Source organism: Stylophora pistillata, chromosome 11, assembly GCF_964205215.1.
Source record: "Stylophora pistillata chromosome 11, jaStyPist1.2, whole genome shotgun sequence".
NCBI classification, from domain to species: Eukaryota; Metazoa; Cnidaria; class Anthozoa; order Scleractinia; family Pocilloporidae; genus Stylophora; species Stylophora pistillata.
This window is the reverse complement of record NC_142529.1, coordinates 15,658,301-15,672,547: the sequence shown is the minus strand read 5'-3', so window position 1 is coordinate 15,672,547 and position 14,247 is coordinate 15,658,301. Positions and strand designations below refer to the sequence as shown.

At 38.7% G+C, this 14,247-nt stretch overlaps 2 protein-coding genes across 2 annotated transcripts; one reads left to right on the top strand and one right to left on the bottom strand.

Annotated features, from left to right (window-relative positions):
- Nucleotides 1-2,709: 2,709 nt before the first annotated feature.
- On the bottom strand, nt 2,710-5,429 carry LOC148720269 (uncharacterized). Its single transcript, XM_088738566.1, has 2 exons — nt 5,077-5,429; nt 2,710-4,999 (listed from the first exon to the last, which is right to left on the bottom strand). Exons 1-2 carry the CDS (start codon nt 5,205-5,207, stop codon nt 2,710-2,712), a joined length of 2,421 nt encoding a protein of 806 aa, XP_088594692.1. The 5' UTR covers nt 5,208-5,429.
- Nucleotides 5,430-5,448: 19 nt separating this feature from the next.
- On the top strand, nt 5,449-8,480 carry LOC148720268 (uncharacterized). The gene is made up of 4 exons (XM_088738567.1): nt 5,449-6,518; nt 6,745-6,854; nt 7,294-7,463; nt 7,740-8,480. Exons 1-4 carry the CDS (start codon nt 5,691-5,693, stop codon nt 7,922-7,924), a joined length of 1,293 nt encoding a protein of 430 aa, XP_088594693.1. The 5' UTR covers nt 5,449-5,690; the 3' UTR covers nt 7,925-8,480.
- Nucleotides 8,481-14,247: the final 5,767 nt, after the last annotated feature.

The following is a 14,247-nucleotide window of genomic DNA, read 5'->3' as shown; positions in this document are numbered from 1 at the left end:
AGCCTCATTTTACTAGGAGTAACTTTGCAGAGTGACGGAAAATTCAATGAGCATGTAAGAACTAAGCTTGTCAAAGCAAACAAGTGTTTACACGTCCTACGAACATTGAGAAAGGAACATTACTCTCAGGCAGAGATTGATTATCTTTTTATATCCATTGTTTTGCCTAATTTTAGCTATGCACTTTCAGTCTACGGGGCATTTGAGTCCGATCTTACAGTTGTACAAAATTTTTTAAGATTGATGTCATAAATGCCGTTTTATCTCATTTCCAGTTTTTATCAAGAACCTTTTAAACAAACAAGACCGAAACATTGTGAAGAAACTAAAATCAACGGATTGCCACCCCCTGAAAGACATCATTCCTGTTCAAAAGACATCTGTACACAATCTTAGGAAAAAAGGCTGCACACGCCCGAAAATTAATACACAGCACTTTATTAACACCTTTGTAAATAGGTTGATATTTAAACTGCATTTATTGTAATGACATACTTTGTACTTCATAATATGTGTGTAGATTTCTGTTGTAGTTTTTCCAAATTCATTTTAGCATAAGATACGTAGTTTCATCTTCTGATGAAATAAAGACTTTATTATATTATTATTATTACAACAAAACCATGCATGTTCTAGGCTTTTGTGGTGGTATTTAAAGTATGACATAATCATTTCATGTCGCACATAGATCATAGTTAATATCAATAATATTTAAATAGCAGTTAAAGAAATACCAGGCGATTTTCCGCCAAAGTGCTCCAAGATCTGGCCACCGCTGGAAAGGCCGTCGGCCACCTTCATCATGGCATAGCCACGAGCATACGATTTAATAACTTTAAGACTGTGTAATGAAAAGAAAAGGAATGGAAAATGTAAATTAAGTCAGAGCAGTCAGTACAACTTGAGTGGCACAACAGTGGATTGATGATGCAGTGAGAAATTTAAATGGGTCTAAATAATTCTTTTTGAATTTCGGAGGTGTACAATGTTAAAATACAACGTCTGATGAGAGCTATAACATCAGCAAAGATTAGGCACGATGGGCCAGGTAAGCAAAGGGTCCTAACCATCTCACCATTCGAACCTCGCAGGAAGACGACTGTGGAACGAGTTAGCTGCAATCTATTATTCAACTTCTGTTAGATTAAAGGTGTCAAATAAATGATTTGGAAATCTTTATTCTGTGTTGTTTTTTCAACTGTTTTTGGGCCTTTTCTCCACTAATTTGCTGAACATCCTATGCCTTGGTTATACTGCAAGTGGCAATTGTAATAAAAGCCGAGAAAGCTGTTGTGTTCCTGCTAAACGAACTGTAGCGTCAAGGTATTCACATTGGGCGTTTCTGTCGTTCATAAGAAAGCTGCTTACTGTTAACCCGACCCACGGTATTTTACTTAATGCGATTGCTATTTACAAACCATTTTTCATAGAGTACTGTGAAGAATTATGTGTACCTTGCCAAGTCTTTTGCCGCTAGGGATGGAAATGCGGCAGTCAGGTTGGTGCCGATGGCATCTGAGTCCTGGCTCTTGGTGAATAAGATATCTTTTACTTTTCCCGCCGTCACCATTCTTCCCAACTCAGCTTTGCTTGGTACAGCATTTAAGCATATCAAAGTCATTTCATAGAAGGGTTAACATTTGCTTTGACTTACATCCAGACTCTCGCGGACATATTTCGCATGCGCGAATGACCAAAAGTTTTATGCGCAAACGATAAAAACAAACATGGCGGCCAGAGTAAAAAGAGAAATCAAAGCGCCGAAGCGATTAATCAACGAAGTAAACCCGTTAAAAGCTGTAGCTGACGAGGGCAGAATACCAAAGCGTCAAAAGGACAATCGCCTTTACGAAATCGAGTCGAAAGAGGTCGACAAAGAAGGCAAGCGAGTAAAAATACATTGTAACGGATTTAGTGATAAGTTTGACGAATGGAGGCCATATGATGGTGATAAATTTCCTATTATGCGGTTGGAACATAAATGTAAACCATCCATGGAATCCATAGACGATCGTTTGCATCTCTTCCAAGACCGCTTGTATCGGGAAGTGAAGCGAAAGCTATACTCTGGAAGGAAGGACGATCCAGAAATCAGGATTGAAATTTCTGTGGAGGAGGTCTTTGAAGTGAGTATTGCCACTGCTGCTCGTGCAAAAAGGGAAAGAAACAAGCAAGTCTATCGGATTTGTAATCACGACCTAGACAGCTTTTTGGGAGTCAAATGGGATGAACGGATTTTAAACGAAAATAGTGATTATGCTTTTGTGACAGAAGGGGCAGTGAGATTTTGGATTACAGAAAGGAACCCTATAATAGAATACAAGCTCATAGGGGGCAAGTATGTGAGGTCAGAAATTGAAGATGACCGTCAACTTGTTTTTACTTTTGTTTGTGGAGATGGAAATAGACACCAGTACCTAACAAGGGATGACTGCTAAATTAAAGACTGAGTTAAATGCAATCACACAACTACAGTTATTGTTTTGATATATTTTATTATCAGTTTAAAATCATTGTCAGTTAATTATTGAGATTGAGGGAATGAAAATATTTGTTCATACTAAATTCTAAAAGAGTTTTTGAATATCTTAACTACACATGGATATTACATTTATTTATATTTACTGTAATCAAGGCTGTTATAAGATAAATTTTTAACATGTCAACTAGGAAGCCTAGCCCTCAAAGTTACAGTCACTAGAAAGGAATTTACAAAGTACATCTCTGTGTCCATCTTCCATCAACTTTGATAAGATGTGCACAACAAACTGCAGTCTGGCATTCTTTACAGTTAGCTGAGCATGTCTTTATGGTGTGACCAAGACCTTCACAATTTCCACACTTATAACTTTTCTTTATTCTTTCCATGCCTGCTGCTTCTAGGAGCTGTATTCTATTTTTCTTCAAAAGAATCTGTTTTAAAGCAGAAATTCCCCTATGATTTGAGGATCTAAAATAATGTTTGGATGATATATCATTATATTTTTCCATTCCTTGTTGTGTAAAATAGGATATATTTTCATAGAGTCTTAAGAATTCAGGCACATGAGCATATAGTGCATGCATGTAAGGGGTAACATCTTTGGCTTGATACAAACATAGAAACTTATCAAACCATGAGTTGATCTTATTTGTTAACTGAGTAATAGCATCATCAGTTGTAAACTCAAGCTTCAGGTCTCCAATAATTTCCATAAAACTGGCCCATAGTTTTTCCATTTCTTTAGTTTCCTTAAAGTTGGGAAGGAGTGATTGGAAATTTATGCTTTGCATAACAAGCAACTTTTCTGGTCCGGTAAGGTCTCTATATTCTAATTTTTTAGAGTCTTTATTTACTCTCCAGTCAAAGGAAATTCCAATGTCCTTCAGAAACTTTTCATATCCAGCCATATGTTTATATTTCTCCCTTGTAAACCCACTAGGGAAAGTTTTCACTTTATCTATTGCATCTTCCCTGCGAAGTTGCTGTATGAGAAGCTCAATCAAGTTGTCAGAAATCCTCAAAAATAAGTGAAGTGTGTCAATTATGACATGATCAATGGGAATAAAAGAAAATAAAGGCACTGATTTACAATTGAACTTTTTAGATTTTGCATTGGCAGTTATTTCTTCACATGATCTTGCACCAAAGGACCTGTCTGTGAGGGACCACTTCTTGCTGCAGTCAAACCTATCATTCCTAGGACATTTGCACCAAATACAGGCATAGTCCTGATTTGCTGCACCCAAACCACACACACAAGCTAAGAACTTCCAGTCCCCTCCCAAAAAGTATTCAATGTCACATTTATAATCACCCACACATATTTGCTTTAGATTCTGCATTTCATCATTAAGATCTGCAAGGGTTGCCTTTAAATTATCATAGCTTGCAGTAGTTTTGATTATGGCAAGAATATAGTTGCCTTTTTCACTCATTGCAATATCTCTTTCATTTAATATTGTGTAAGTTAAATTAACAATTTTGAGCCTTTTCCCAATGTTGGTCCCATCCCCACTAATTTTAACTTTGATTTTAGTGTTAATGTTCAAAACTCCTTTCCCCTGAAGCCTGATTACTTGTTCCTCTAAACTTTCTTTAAAACTTAACTGGACTCCCTCGGCTTGGCCAGGTGTAGGTTGAAGATTCCATTTTGCATTAAGTTCTTTCAATTTCTTCTCCAACTTATAGCTGTTTGGCATCTGTTTGGTTTTCATAGCCAGCTCATGCCAAGCCTCATTAGAAATGTTAAATTTATCTTTAATGTAGATCCACATATTAATTTCATCCAAATTTTCATCTGTCAGCTCCGTTGAGTCCTTGTCCTTTAGTGGCAGCTCGTTTTCATCAATTAAGGAAAATGTCTCGTACTGTTGAGTTTCGCCATTGAAAACTTCTACTTTTGTGGCAATAAAATCGTACAATCCAAGGAAGGATAATGTTGCCTGACAGTTTTCCTTCATCTGTTGTCGAAGACGTGACTGATGCTGTTTCGTATAATCGGTAAATTTTTTCTTTTTGGCCGGCCCTCTCCTTCCGTCTCTCTGCAGTTTCGCAATTTTACGCGCTAGAATCTTAAATTTTTTTTCGTATTTTTTTTCGTCCTTTTCTGCTTTGTTAAGCACTTGTTCGAGTTTCTCTTCTACCTTTAGCCTTTTCGCCTGTTCATCTGCAAGGGATGCTTCCAGCTTTCTCTTTTGTCCGCGCAAACCTCTGTTCTCCTCTTGTAGCTGACACGCTTCAATTTCATTATAGAATATCTTGAATGAGTACGTCTCTTTCTGCCACTTTTCTTTAAGCTTCTTAACATGGCGACCACCTTTTTGACCAGCTTTCCTCAACGCCGAGAGAAGAAGCGAAATTTTCTTCTTGAAGACATTTACGATACGATTGTTTAAGATTAAACCTTTCAGCGCAGACTCTTCAAAAATTCTTCTTATTCTCGCCGACCAAGCAGACTCAGTACTTAAGTCGTCGATTTTCCCCTCTAATTCTTTACAGACTGTATAGATGAGGTAGCTACCAAACAAGATAGAAAAGGATCTTTAACACAATGAATCTTCGAAGAAATACACGAAACTTGAATCTATACTTACTTGTTTATTTCGTACGTAAATGAAGGGACATCTCCGGATTCCGCTCCATCGAATTCCTGTTCTATCGCACTCGCGCTGTTTATAAAGGTTAGCAGCAGAAATAGAACCAAAGCGTTGATTTCAAGGCCCATTTGCCAGGCCGAAACTTTACCGCACCCTTATGAATTATACATCAAAATACGCGGAATTTATTATTCTTTTCGAATTTGGCGGTAACGCACACATTTGAGCATGCGTTGTACAAACCTCGGCCCAGAGTCTTTGCCTTGTCTCGAAAAAATGAAATCAAAACCTCTTAAAATAGCGCGAGTCAGCAACACAAAATATTTATTTGCCAGTACAAGATTATTGTTTAACGGTATAATTTGCACCTCTATGGTGGCCGAGAACTGCCAATAGAAAAATCCGCATTTTTGAAAGAAAATTGTTTTCTTTTTTATTTTGATTTACATTTTTTTTTTATTTTTCAATTTATTTTTTTATTTTTAAAATAGAGTGAAAGTAAAATCAATTGAAATAAAAATAAAATAAAATAAAACCAAAGTAAAATAAAATAAAACCAAAGTAAAATAAAATGAAATTATTCGACCCAGCCGAGAGCTGCCACTACCAGCATGCATTGCGTGCATCGTAAAGATCCAAAATGGCGGGAATATAGGGACTGTTCTCCCGGGCTGTTCTCGAAAATGGCGGATAGCAGGGTTTCATCGTGGAAAGAAGACGATCCCCTTAAAGGTGCACTGCAGAAGTATGTCAAACAAGGCCTCAAACGCGAAGAAGCGATCGATTTTTTACGGAGAGACTTTCCTCAATACGCCTGGAGTATCCGAACACTCGACAGACGTTTACGCCATTTCGAAGTTTATTACAGGGATGACACTGTTTCGGTTGAAGATGTTAAAGAGGCTGTTAAAAAGGAATTGGAAGGACCAGGAAAGCTATTGGGATATAGAAGCATGCACAAGAAAATAAGACAAAAATATGACTTGTTAGTTACGCGAGATCAAGTTTACGATGTGATGTCTGATCTTAACCCCGATGGACTTGCTGCTCGCGGAGGCGTTGGAGCTAAGAAGGCAAGGCGAAAGAAAGGAAACTTCTCTTCGAAAGGACCAAACTGGGTCCACTCCCTGGACGGTCATGATAAATTAATGGGTTTCCAAAATTCCACTTTTCCGATTGCTATTTATGGCTGCTTAGATACAGCCAGCAGAAAGCTGCTATGGTTGCGAGTTTGGAATAAGAACTGTGACCCGCAATTGATTGGTCGTTGGTACTTGGAGCATATAATGGAGACCAAGGTAATTCCTGCAATGATCAGAATCGACAAAGGTACAGAAACAGGCACCATGGCCACAATTCATGCCTTTCTTCGTAGACATCACACTGACGTTGTGGATCCTGCAGACACAATTTTGTATGGTCCATCAACTTCAAACCAAGTAAGTAAGCTCATCTCTCAAGTGCTGTCTAATTATATTATGTGAGTGTGCCAAATTAGTCAACGAGTCTTTCGGTGACTTTATTTGAGTGCCAGGAAAAGTATTATTGTTGTTTGTTATTTAATCATTTCCTCAGTAACAAGTAATATTTTAATCCACCCTATCATCTGATTTCCGGCAAATGCACATTTCACAAAATGTCATTTAAAAAAACGTTTTCCTCTAGATCGAAAGATGGTGGAAAGAATTACACGAAAGAATGGAAAAATTTTTCAAAAGTCAGTTAAGATGGCTTAAAGATCAAGGGCATTATGACCCACATGATGATATTGACAGGTGAGAATGGGCAAGTCTCCCCCCTCCACCTCCGCCCACACGCACACATACACAGGCTATTCATTTCAAGGTTTGTTTTTAAACTCCAAAAGTGACATTGAGTTATTGTTTTAGAATATTTTGCAGTTTTGCTAGGGCATGGCACGTGGGTGATTGAAAGCTCAATCAACATAAACATTATTTTGCCTAAAGTTAATATACATACATTTTTTATAGCAAATTAATTAATTTCTGTATGAATGCAATAACACATCCCCTCCCCCTAAAGCTTATATATGCTCGAGTCAAATAGATATGGTTGAGGGGGCCCAGGAAAAATTTTAGTTAGGGAACCCCCCCCCCAAAAAAAAAAAAAAACTTGCTGGCTTATATATTTTAATTGAAACTACCTATACACCAACGTGTTTGTTACCTTTGCTTATTTTGTTTTCCTACATAGGAAGCTTCTTTCTTTTATTATGGTTCCTGTGGTTCAGAGAGAGCTAGATACATTCAAGGAGATGGTGTGGAATTCCCACAGGATCAGAGCCCAGAAGGACACAGTTTTACCAGATGGGGTCCCAAACCATATTTACAGTTTTCCTCAGAAATATGGGCTTGAAGAATGCGGTAAAAAAATTATAAGGTTTTGTCAAAACTGGTTTTGGGATATTTCTGTTTTATTCAAAGTGAACTATGGCATAGTTATAATGCTTCAACAATCAACCAATGATAATTTATTTGTAGAAATTTCAAGGCATAATTTTATTGCCCAGAAGGAAATTATTTGTTGCTAAAATCCTTGGGCCTGAAAGTCGCATATCTATAAAAACCTAATGTGGTGCTGACACTGCCAGTCACACTAGATGATGAATGCTAAGATTGTTTTCTATTGGCAATGTGCAGGTCTTCAAGTAACTGATTATCAACTAAAAGAAGCTGCTGTCCAGTCAGGCATCCTTACTGTTGATGATGACTTTCTCGCCCCTGAGTTCAGAGCAGAGTGTGAACGAATCATTGACACTGACCATTTGAAACCTGCTGATTGCAAGGAAGCATTTCTTTTCCTAAAGAGAAATTTTTCTTTGTAATAACTCCACTGTTTATCCATGGTGTTATGCCCTTGACTCTATTTTTATAGTGAAAGCAGCATGTTTTCTCCCACATCCTCCATTTTGTTACTATGAACTTTGTGCAGCCATAAACAACCAATTCATCGAATGATAATGTATCTGAACATGATATCCATAACCTTTGTGGAAATAAACTGGAACGAACAATAACACTGATGGCAATAACAGTAACATCGAAAGGGCAGCAGAAGCAAGAAAAACTATGCACCTTACTAATACAAATAATACAAATTTTAACCATCAATCCTCACATGGTGGGTTGAGGAGAAACATTAACAAGAGCAGGTTTTTTGGTGTCCTAAATTGGGGTACATGAAAACATATCTGCTTGAGGGTGAATTCAGCAACAACAAGGTTGGTTAATATCACAATCCTGCAGCCCACCCCTGGAAACAAATTATGACTGCCCCGTAAATTATGATATGTAACCATGGGATTTTATGTGAACTAGCTATTTTGTAAACAGTGTATCAAGTTTTGTCAACAATGTCTCAATGTTCACAATTTTATAGCAGCTTGAGTTGCCCCTTAATTTTCTATTGCTGGTAGGCCAAGCAAGTTACAGAACAAACTACAAGTGTGCTCTTTCACAAATGTTGAAATTGCTACTTTGGAAAAATTTCCAGTACAATACAGGTATTGCTTGTCACCCTCGTCCAGTAAATCTGTAGAAGCAATTTCTGGGTCAAATAAGTCATATCCACTTCCCTGGATGTCAACTAGCATAAGTTTTTTCTTTGATCTCTCATACGTGAAGTGTGTCAAACACTCTGCCTTCTGGGCCATCTCATCTGTAGGATCGACACAGGTTCGGCCAGTGTTGTTTACGTACTTCTTAAACTGGCCAGGGATAAATTCTTCGACTGTAACATACTCCCCCTCGTCTGTTTCTCCATGAAAGATCTTTCTATATCTAAATGCAGTTCCAAAAACCTCGCTTTCCTCCTTGATTTCTGCCTCAAGTTGCGAAGCAAAATTCCTAGCTAGGAGATGCATCTGAACAACCTTGCGGTTGTGTTGCTCGATAGTTTGACCGGTATCCGAGATGCACTTTAAAGCACTTGGTAGATAGTGCTTTATCACCCACGTTGTCGCAACAAATTCTGGATGTTGCTTTGAATGCTTTACGGAATCCACCAGTTCCGATTGCCTCTTTATCCTCATAGAACTCGACAGTGGTTGGAACTTTGGACCACGACAAAACTTCCATATCGAATCTGAAAATTCTCACAATAGTAGTGGCGTTATTTGTGCTGATTTTGCCAAGTTTGATCATGTCAGAAATTGATAAACTTCGAGGGTAATACGTACTTTTTGTGCCCGCTGCTTGTGTGGGTAATTTCTGTCTCGAATGCATAAGTTTACTGGGGCTTGACCTTGATTTTGACGGCGGAGGATTAAATTCGGTATAAGTCGAGGACTCTCCTGTTGCGTCCTTCCTCTTTCTCGTGGAATTCTGGGTGCTGTTGACATCGCCTTCATCAGCTGGATCTGGAATGAAGCGGGCGTATACAACCTTTAAGTCCGGTATTTGGGCAAGAGTCTTGCACGATGGGCCCTGTTCTCCTGCTAAGATATCACATACGAGATTCTTTCCGATTTTTTGTAGAAAATGCCTCTCACAAGCGCTCTTGATATTACCAATGGTCAATTCCTCCGTTTCGTCGAAGGGAACAAACTCTCTTGGCCCAATCCTTGTATACTTTTGGGCCTTTCCAGAAACTTCTGCTGACAAACGTTGAACTGTCAGTTCATCTTTCCTTCGATGGTCCTTGGGCTGGTTTTTTTTGGTACGCTTTGCTTTAACTTTTTCATTGAGCCTCTTCCATGCATCGGCCATGATGAACTCGAGCGTGTGACAGTAACGCACGCAATGCATGCTGGTAGTGGCAGCTCTCGGCTGGGTCGAATAATTTCATTTTATTTTACTTTGGTTTTATTTTATTTTACGCGTTACAGCGGGTGTCACGCGATATCCGATAGAGCCTTTTGTTAAGCGTGACTTTCATATGTTTTGTCCAAAAGGACAAACGTTCTTGATACGGAGCCAGTCGCGTGGCTCATGTTAACGATCTTGATTGTTATATTACAAATGAAGAACTACATAAACCAACGAGTAATCTGTGTCTGCCAATGCTCTGAAAGCGTGAAGTCAATATGCGAAAATGTAGAAAATTGATGTCACTTCAGAGTCCCTGTCTATAAATATGGAAAATAACTCGGCAAGGGTCAAAAATTTGATTTCGCTCATATTTTTATGGTAGATAGGCTAGGACATGACAAAAACTATGGATAGTCTTTTAGGCAAAATATCCTTTCATTTCAAGGAAATATGCAAATTACCAAATTCAGTTAAAATCGTCATTTGACGCGCCATTTTATTAAACAAGTTTGAGAGCCTCACATGCAAAACCACATTATCCTTCCGTCTTTAAAACACTCAAATATTTTATTTTTTGGCAATGTTTAAATGTGTACTGGGTTGGTTTGGGGAAATGCTGCGTTATTTTTTGGATGCAAAATAATTAAATTTCGAACACATGTATTTCACTCACTTAAAATTACTTCAAAAAAATAATTGGTTTCACCATGTGCGAAACTTTCAAATGGATTAAACTTCTTGTGGTTGAATCGCCGAAGGATGGTCTACAGATTCTTGTAAAAATTTCTCTGGGAAAATAATTATGAGCGACGCGAAAGCTTTTCAAAATACGTTAAAAATGCAAATATTTGCCATCCGCATCACATCTTAATTGATGGGTTAGATATATATTTCAGCATGCACCACATGTCTTGACCTAAGTAGACACAGTTTCGAAATATGTTGTCACCCTATTTACTGTAAAAGGCAGGTTCAAAAGCCGATTTGACGCGTTTCTTTCACCAATCGTCGCATTTTAAGCAGTCAAGTTTGCCTCTGTTCACACAACATCCGATGTGCGTTGCCAACTGTCAACGTAATCGATGGTCCAAAACCAGGAATCTGTGATCATCTTTCGGCGCATATGATTACCGCTGCATCTATTTAAGTCAACAACGGCTAAATCATTCGTGGATAGTTTCTTGCTATGTACATATTAAACCAAAATATTACATTTGATTGCTGGCCATTGCTCCCAAGCGTGTCGGCGGTCGCAGCACAATCTTACTATACTGAAGTCGTAGTTTGTTCGTCATGCAATGCTGTCACGGCGTCCCATTTTAGCGGAAGGGTATATAATTTAAAAAAATAAAAGTGTGAAGCTTACTGTTAACAGTAAGCAGAAAAGTGTTTTCTGCTTACTGTTAACAGTAAGCAGAAAAGTGTGAAAATATGAAGCAGCATGCTGTAAAATGCAATGAACTTGGGTTCATCATATTCAGGGGTATCTGTATCAACTCTGCAAAATAAAAGGTAGACTGAGTCCTTTCAATGATATACTCAAGTTAGATAACGAATTATTGTTAAGTGGAACAAACAATAAACTCAGACTCATACCCACTAGCTACTTATATGTTTTGAGGGTGAGAGAAGATTGGATATGAGAGTGAATTGATGAACATGAAGAGTTATGGATGGGAAAAAGGGCTATTTTCCCTTTGTCCTTTCCCATAACTACCCAAGTGCCTCAATCCACTCATGCAAGTGGTATAATTTCAATGAAAGCTACAATAGTAGTCTCACCTGATATCTTTTTCCATTCTTTCTTTTGAGAGATTCTCTTCCTCTTCATCATCCTCAGTACCTTCAGCTTCTGTGGAACCTCCTGCCTGTGACTTTCAGTCCTCATTCTCTGTTTCCATATCTGTATCATTCCCAGTGCTTGACCAGATAAAGAAATCTTTGGACGCACTTTCCTCCTGCACATCAATTTCCCTAGCAGATGCTGTTTCAATTACTTTCTATAATAACAAACAAACAAGAAGGAATAAATTATCCAATACGGGTGAGAGTGAGTAAGACAAGGAACACTTGAATCAAGTTCAATATGGATACTATTCTTTCACCATTATACAAAGCTACAAGAAAGCATAAATAGGTTTTGTTTAGCACTCACACTTTTGAGCTCTCTTATCTCCTTTTTATGTTCCTTTACTATTCTCCTTAGACACAGTTTCCTTCTGATTCTTGAATTTGGATTTATATGCATAATCTACACAAGAGCTGCCTTGCAATGGTGTCACGTTGAGGGATGGAGTGGTGACAGAAACAGGTGTTGTATTGACTGGCGTGGCACAGGTATTGTTGGTGGAGGTCAAGGCAACTGGAGAAGTGAAAGGAGTGGTAACAGAAACAGTAGCAGTTGAGGTATTGGTGCTGGCGGAACTTTCATCAATTGGGCTCATGCACACATCAGCTGCGATGTTGCATGGATTCTCTTCATTTGCATCATCATCATCGTGATCATCTACAAGGTTACTCATTGATTCTTCCCTGGCCTCATCAACCTTCTTTTTCTTCGCCTCCAACTCATGAAACTCTGCCAAGGCATCACGCCTTAGCTGCAGCAAAAACATAAAATATCCTGGTTGATAAAATCTATCAAGAACAAGACACCCTTGCTTTTGCTAAGATTATGTGTAGGATTCTAAACGATAAAGCTTGTATAAATCAATACTCAAAACTCCAGTGAACATGATGACGATTCACTAAGGTATAGATCGTTTTCAGTCACGTGACCACTTTACAATTGGCCGCCATATTGGTGCACATGTAAACAGTGAACTCGTATCGCGTGAGCTCTAAAAAATGGTTTTGTGTGCGATTTTTGGCTGTGGAACCCGAACTGTTCGTGATAAAGGAGTTTATATGGCAAGAATTCCTTCAGTTGTAACAAATCAAGGCGACGAAATAAGAATTCTTAGCGAGGAAAGGCGAAAAAAATGGATTTCTGCCATCAGCCGAAAAGACCTCACGGACAGCATTTTGGAGCACGGACGAGTCTGTGGTAGACATTTTATCTCAGGGAAAGCTGCAAAAGTGTGGGATAGGTACGATCCAGATTGGATTCCAACCCAGAATTTAGGCCATAATAAATGTGATGCCGCAGAAAAGCTTCAAGCAGATCTAGAAGCTGCACGCCAGCCTTCCATTCACCTTTGTCCAGGCCTCAAGGTAAAAAAGCACGCTAGCAATATGCGAGCATGATTCAGCAAGTCCAGCCTTACATCCAAGACAATGCGCGCAGTTTATTGTTCCATCTTTCTCGGTAATGATCCAGATTGGAATCAAGGCCTCGTTCATCCGCTGAGAGTGCCGCACTTTCGCCAACACGACAAACTTGCTTGCGACCATATGCCCTTGCACGTTGTAAACAAACCCCGAAACCATTTGATTGTAAGCTTCCAGACTACGAAAGGCTTTAAATTGCTTTTGCGTGTAAAAGCTGGTCTCAAGAACCAAATAACAGAGTAAGTCTGTCGATTCAACCGGCGGAAGACAGTCAGGTTCGAAGTGTTTCCCCTCTATCAAGGCAGGATCGATTCCAATCGTCGAGATTTTCTTAACGTAGCGCTCTCTGACTTTCCCATCCAGCTTTTTAGCGTAATCAGACAGGGGAATTTGAACAACATTGTCAGGATCAGACGAAGAATTTTTTTTTTCCTCGGAAGCCATAATTTTCGACAGTGAACTGAGAAGAATTATAACTTTGGACTCTGTTTGCATATATTTCTTACTGAAACACGTGACTCGGATGTGCACCAACATGGCGGAAATTAATTCTGTGACGTCACGTGAAAACGATCTATAGGTTGTAGCAGTTTAGTTTGCTTTTAGCACAGCAAAACCGTAATTAGACACGGACATTTTACACATAAATGCTTCCAAAAATTTGATAAACTTACCACAGAATAGGTTATTTACATCAGAAAAGCTTACACATGTTAATATTAATGATCGACCAGCCGTAATGGGAGATCACGAGAAATCGCTTACCTGTCGCCTATTGCGATCTGTCAGAACTTCAGGACTTTCTGGTAGAACTGCATGTCTTGTTGGACGTCTCATAACCGCAGTTCACACATATGTTTCATATGTTTGTTGTTGTTTGATTTATCATCTACGGGTTTATGTCGAATTAATTTGATGGCCTGCTCCCAGTTGGCTTGTTAGCTCAATTGGTAGAGCGCTGCACTAGTATCGCAGAGGTCAGTGGTTCGAATCCCGTACAGGCCTGAAATTTTTTTCAGGTCTGATTTTCACTATTGCTCAAATAGTGCTTTACTGCGAAGGATCGTGCTCATATACGTCTCATAACCGCAGTTCACACATATGTTTCATATGTTTGTTGTTGTTTGTT

Excerpts from the sequence above, each read along its gene's own strand:
- LOC148720268 (XM_088738567.1), top strand. The coding sequence starts at position 5,691 with ATGCATTGCGTGCATCGTAAAGATCCAAAATGGCGGGAATATAGGGAC. Across the intron at positions 6,519-6,744 it reads GTCCATCAACTTCAAACCAA|ATCGAAAGATGGTGGAAAGA; the intron begins GTAAGTAAGCTC and ends GTTTTCCTCTAG. Across the intron at positions 6,855-7,293 it reads CCACATGATGATATTGACAG|GAAGCTTCTTTCTTTTATTA; the intron begins GTGAGAATGGGC and ends TTTCCTACATAG.
- LOC148720269 (XM_088738566.1), bottom strand. The coding sequence starts at position 5,207 with ATGGGCCTTGAAATCAACGCTTTGGTTCTATTTCTGCTGCTAACCTTT. Across the intron at positions 5,000-5,076 it reads TTTACGTACGAAATAAACAA|CTACCTCATCTATACAGTCT; the intron begins GTAAGTATAGAT and ends CTTGTTTGGTAG.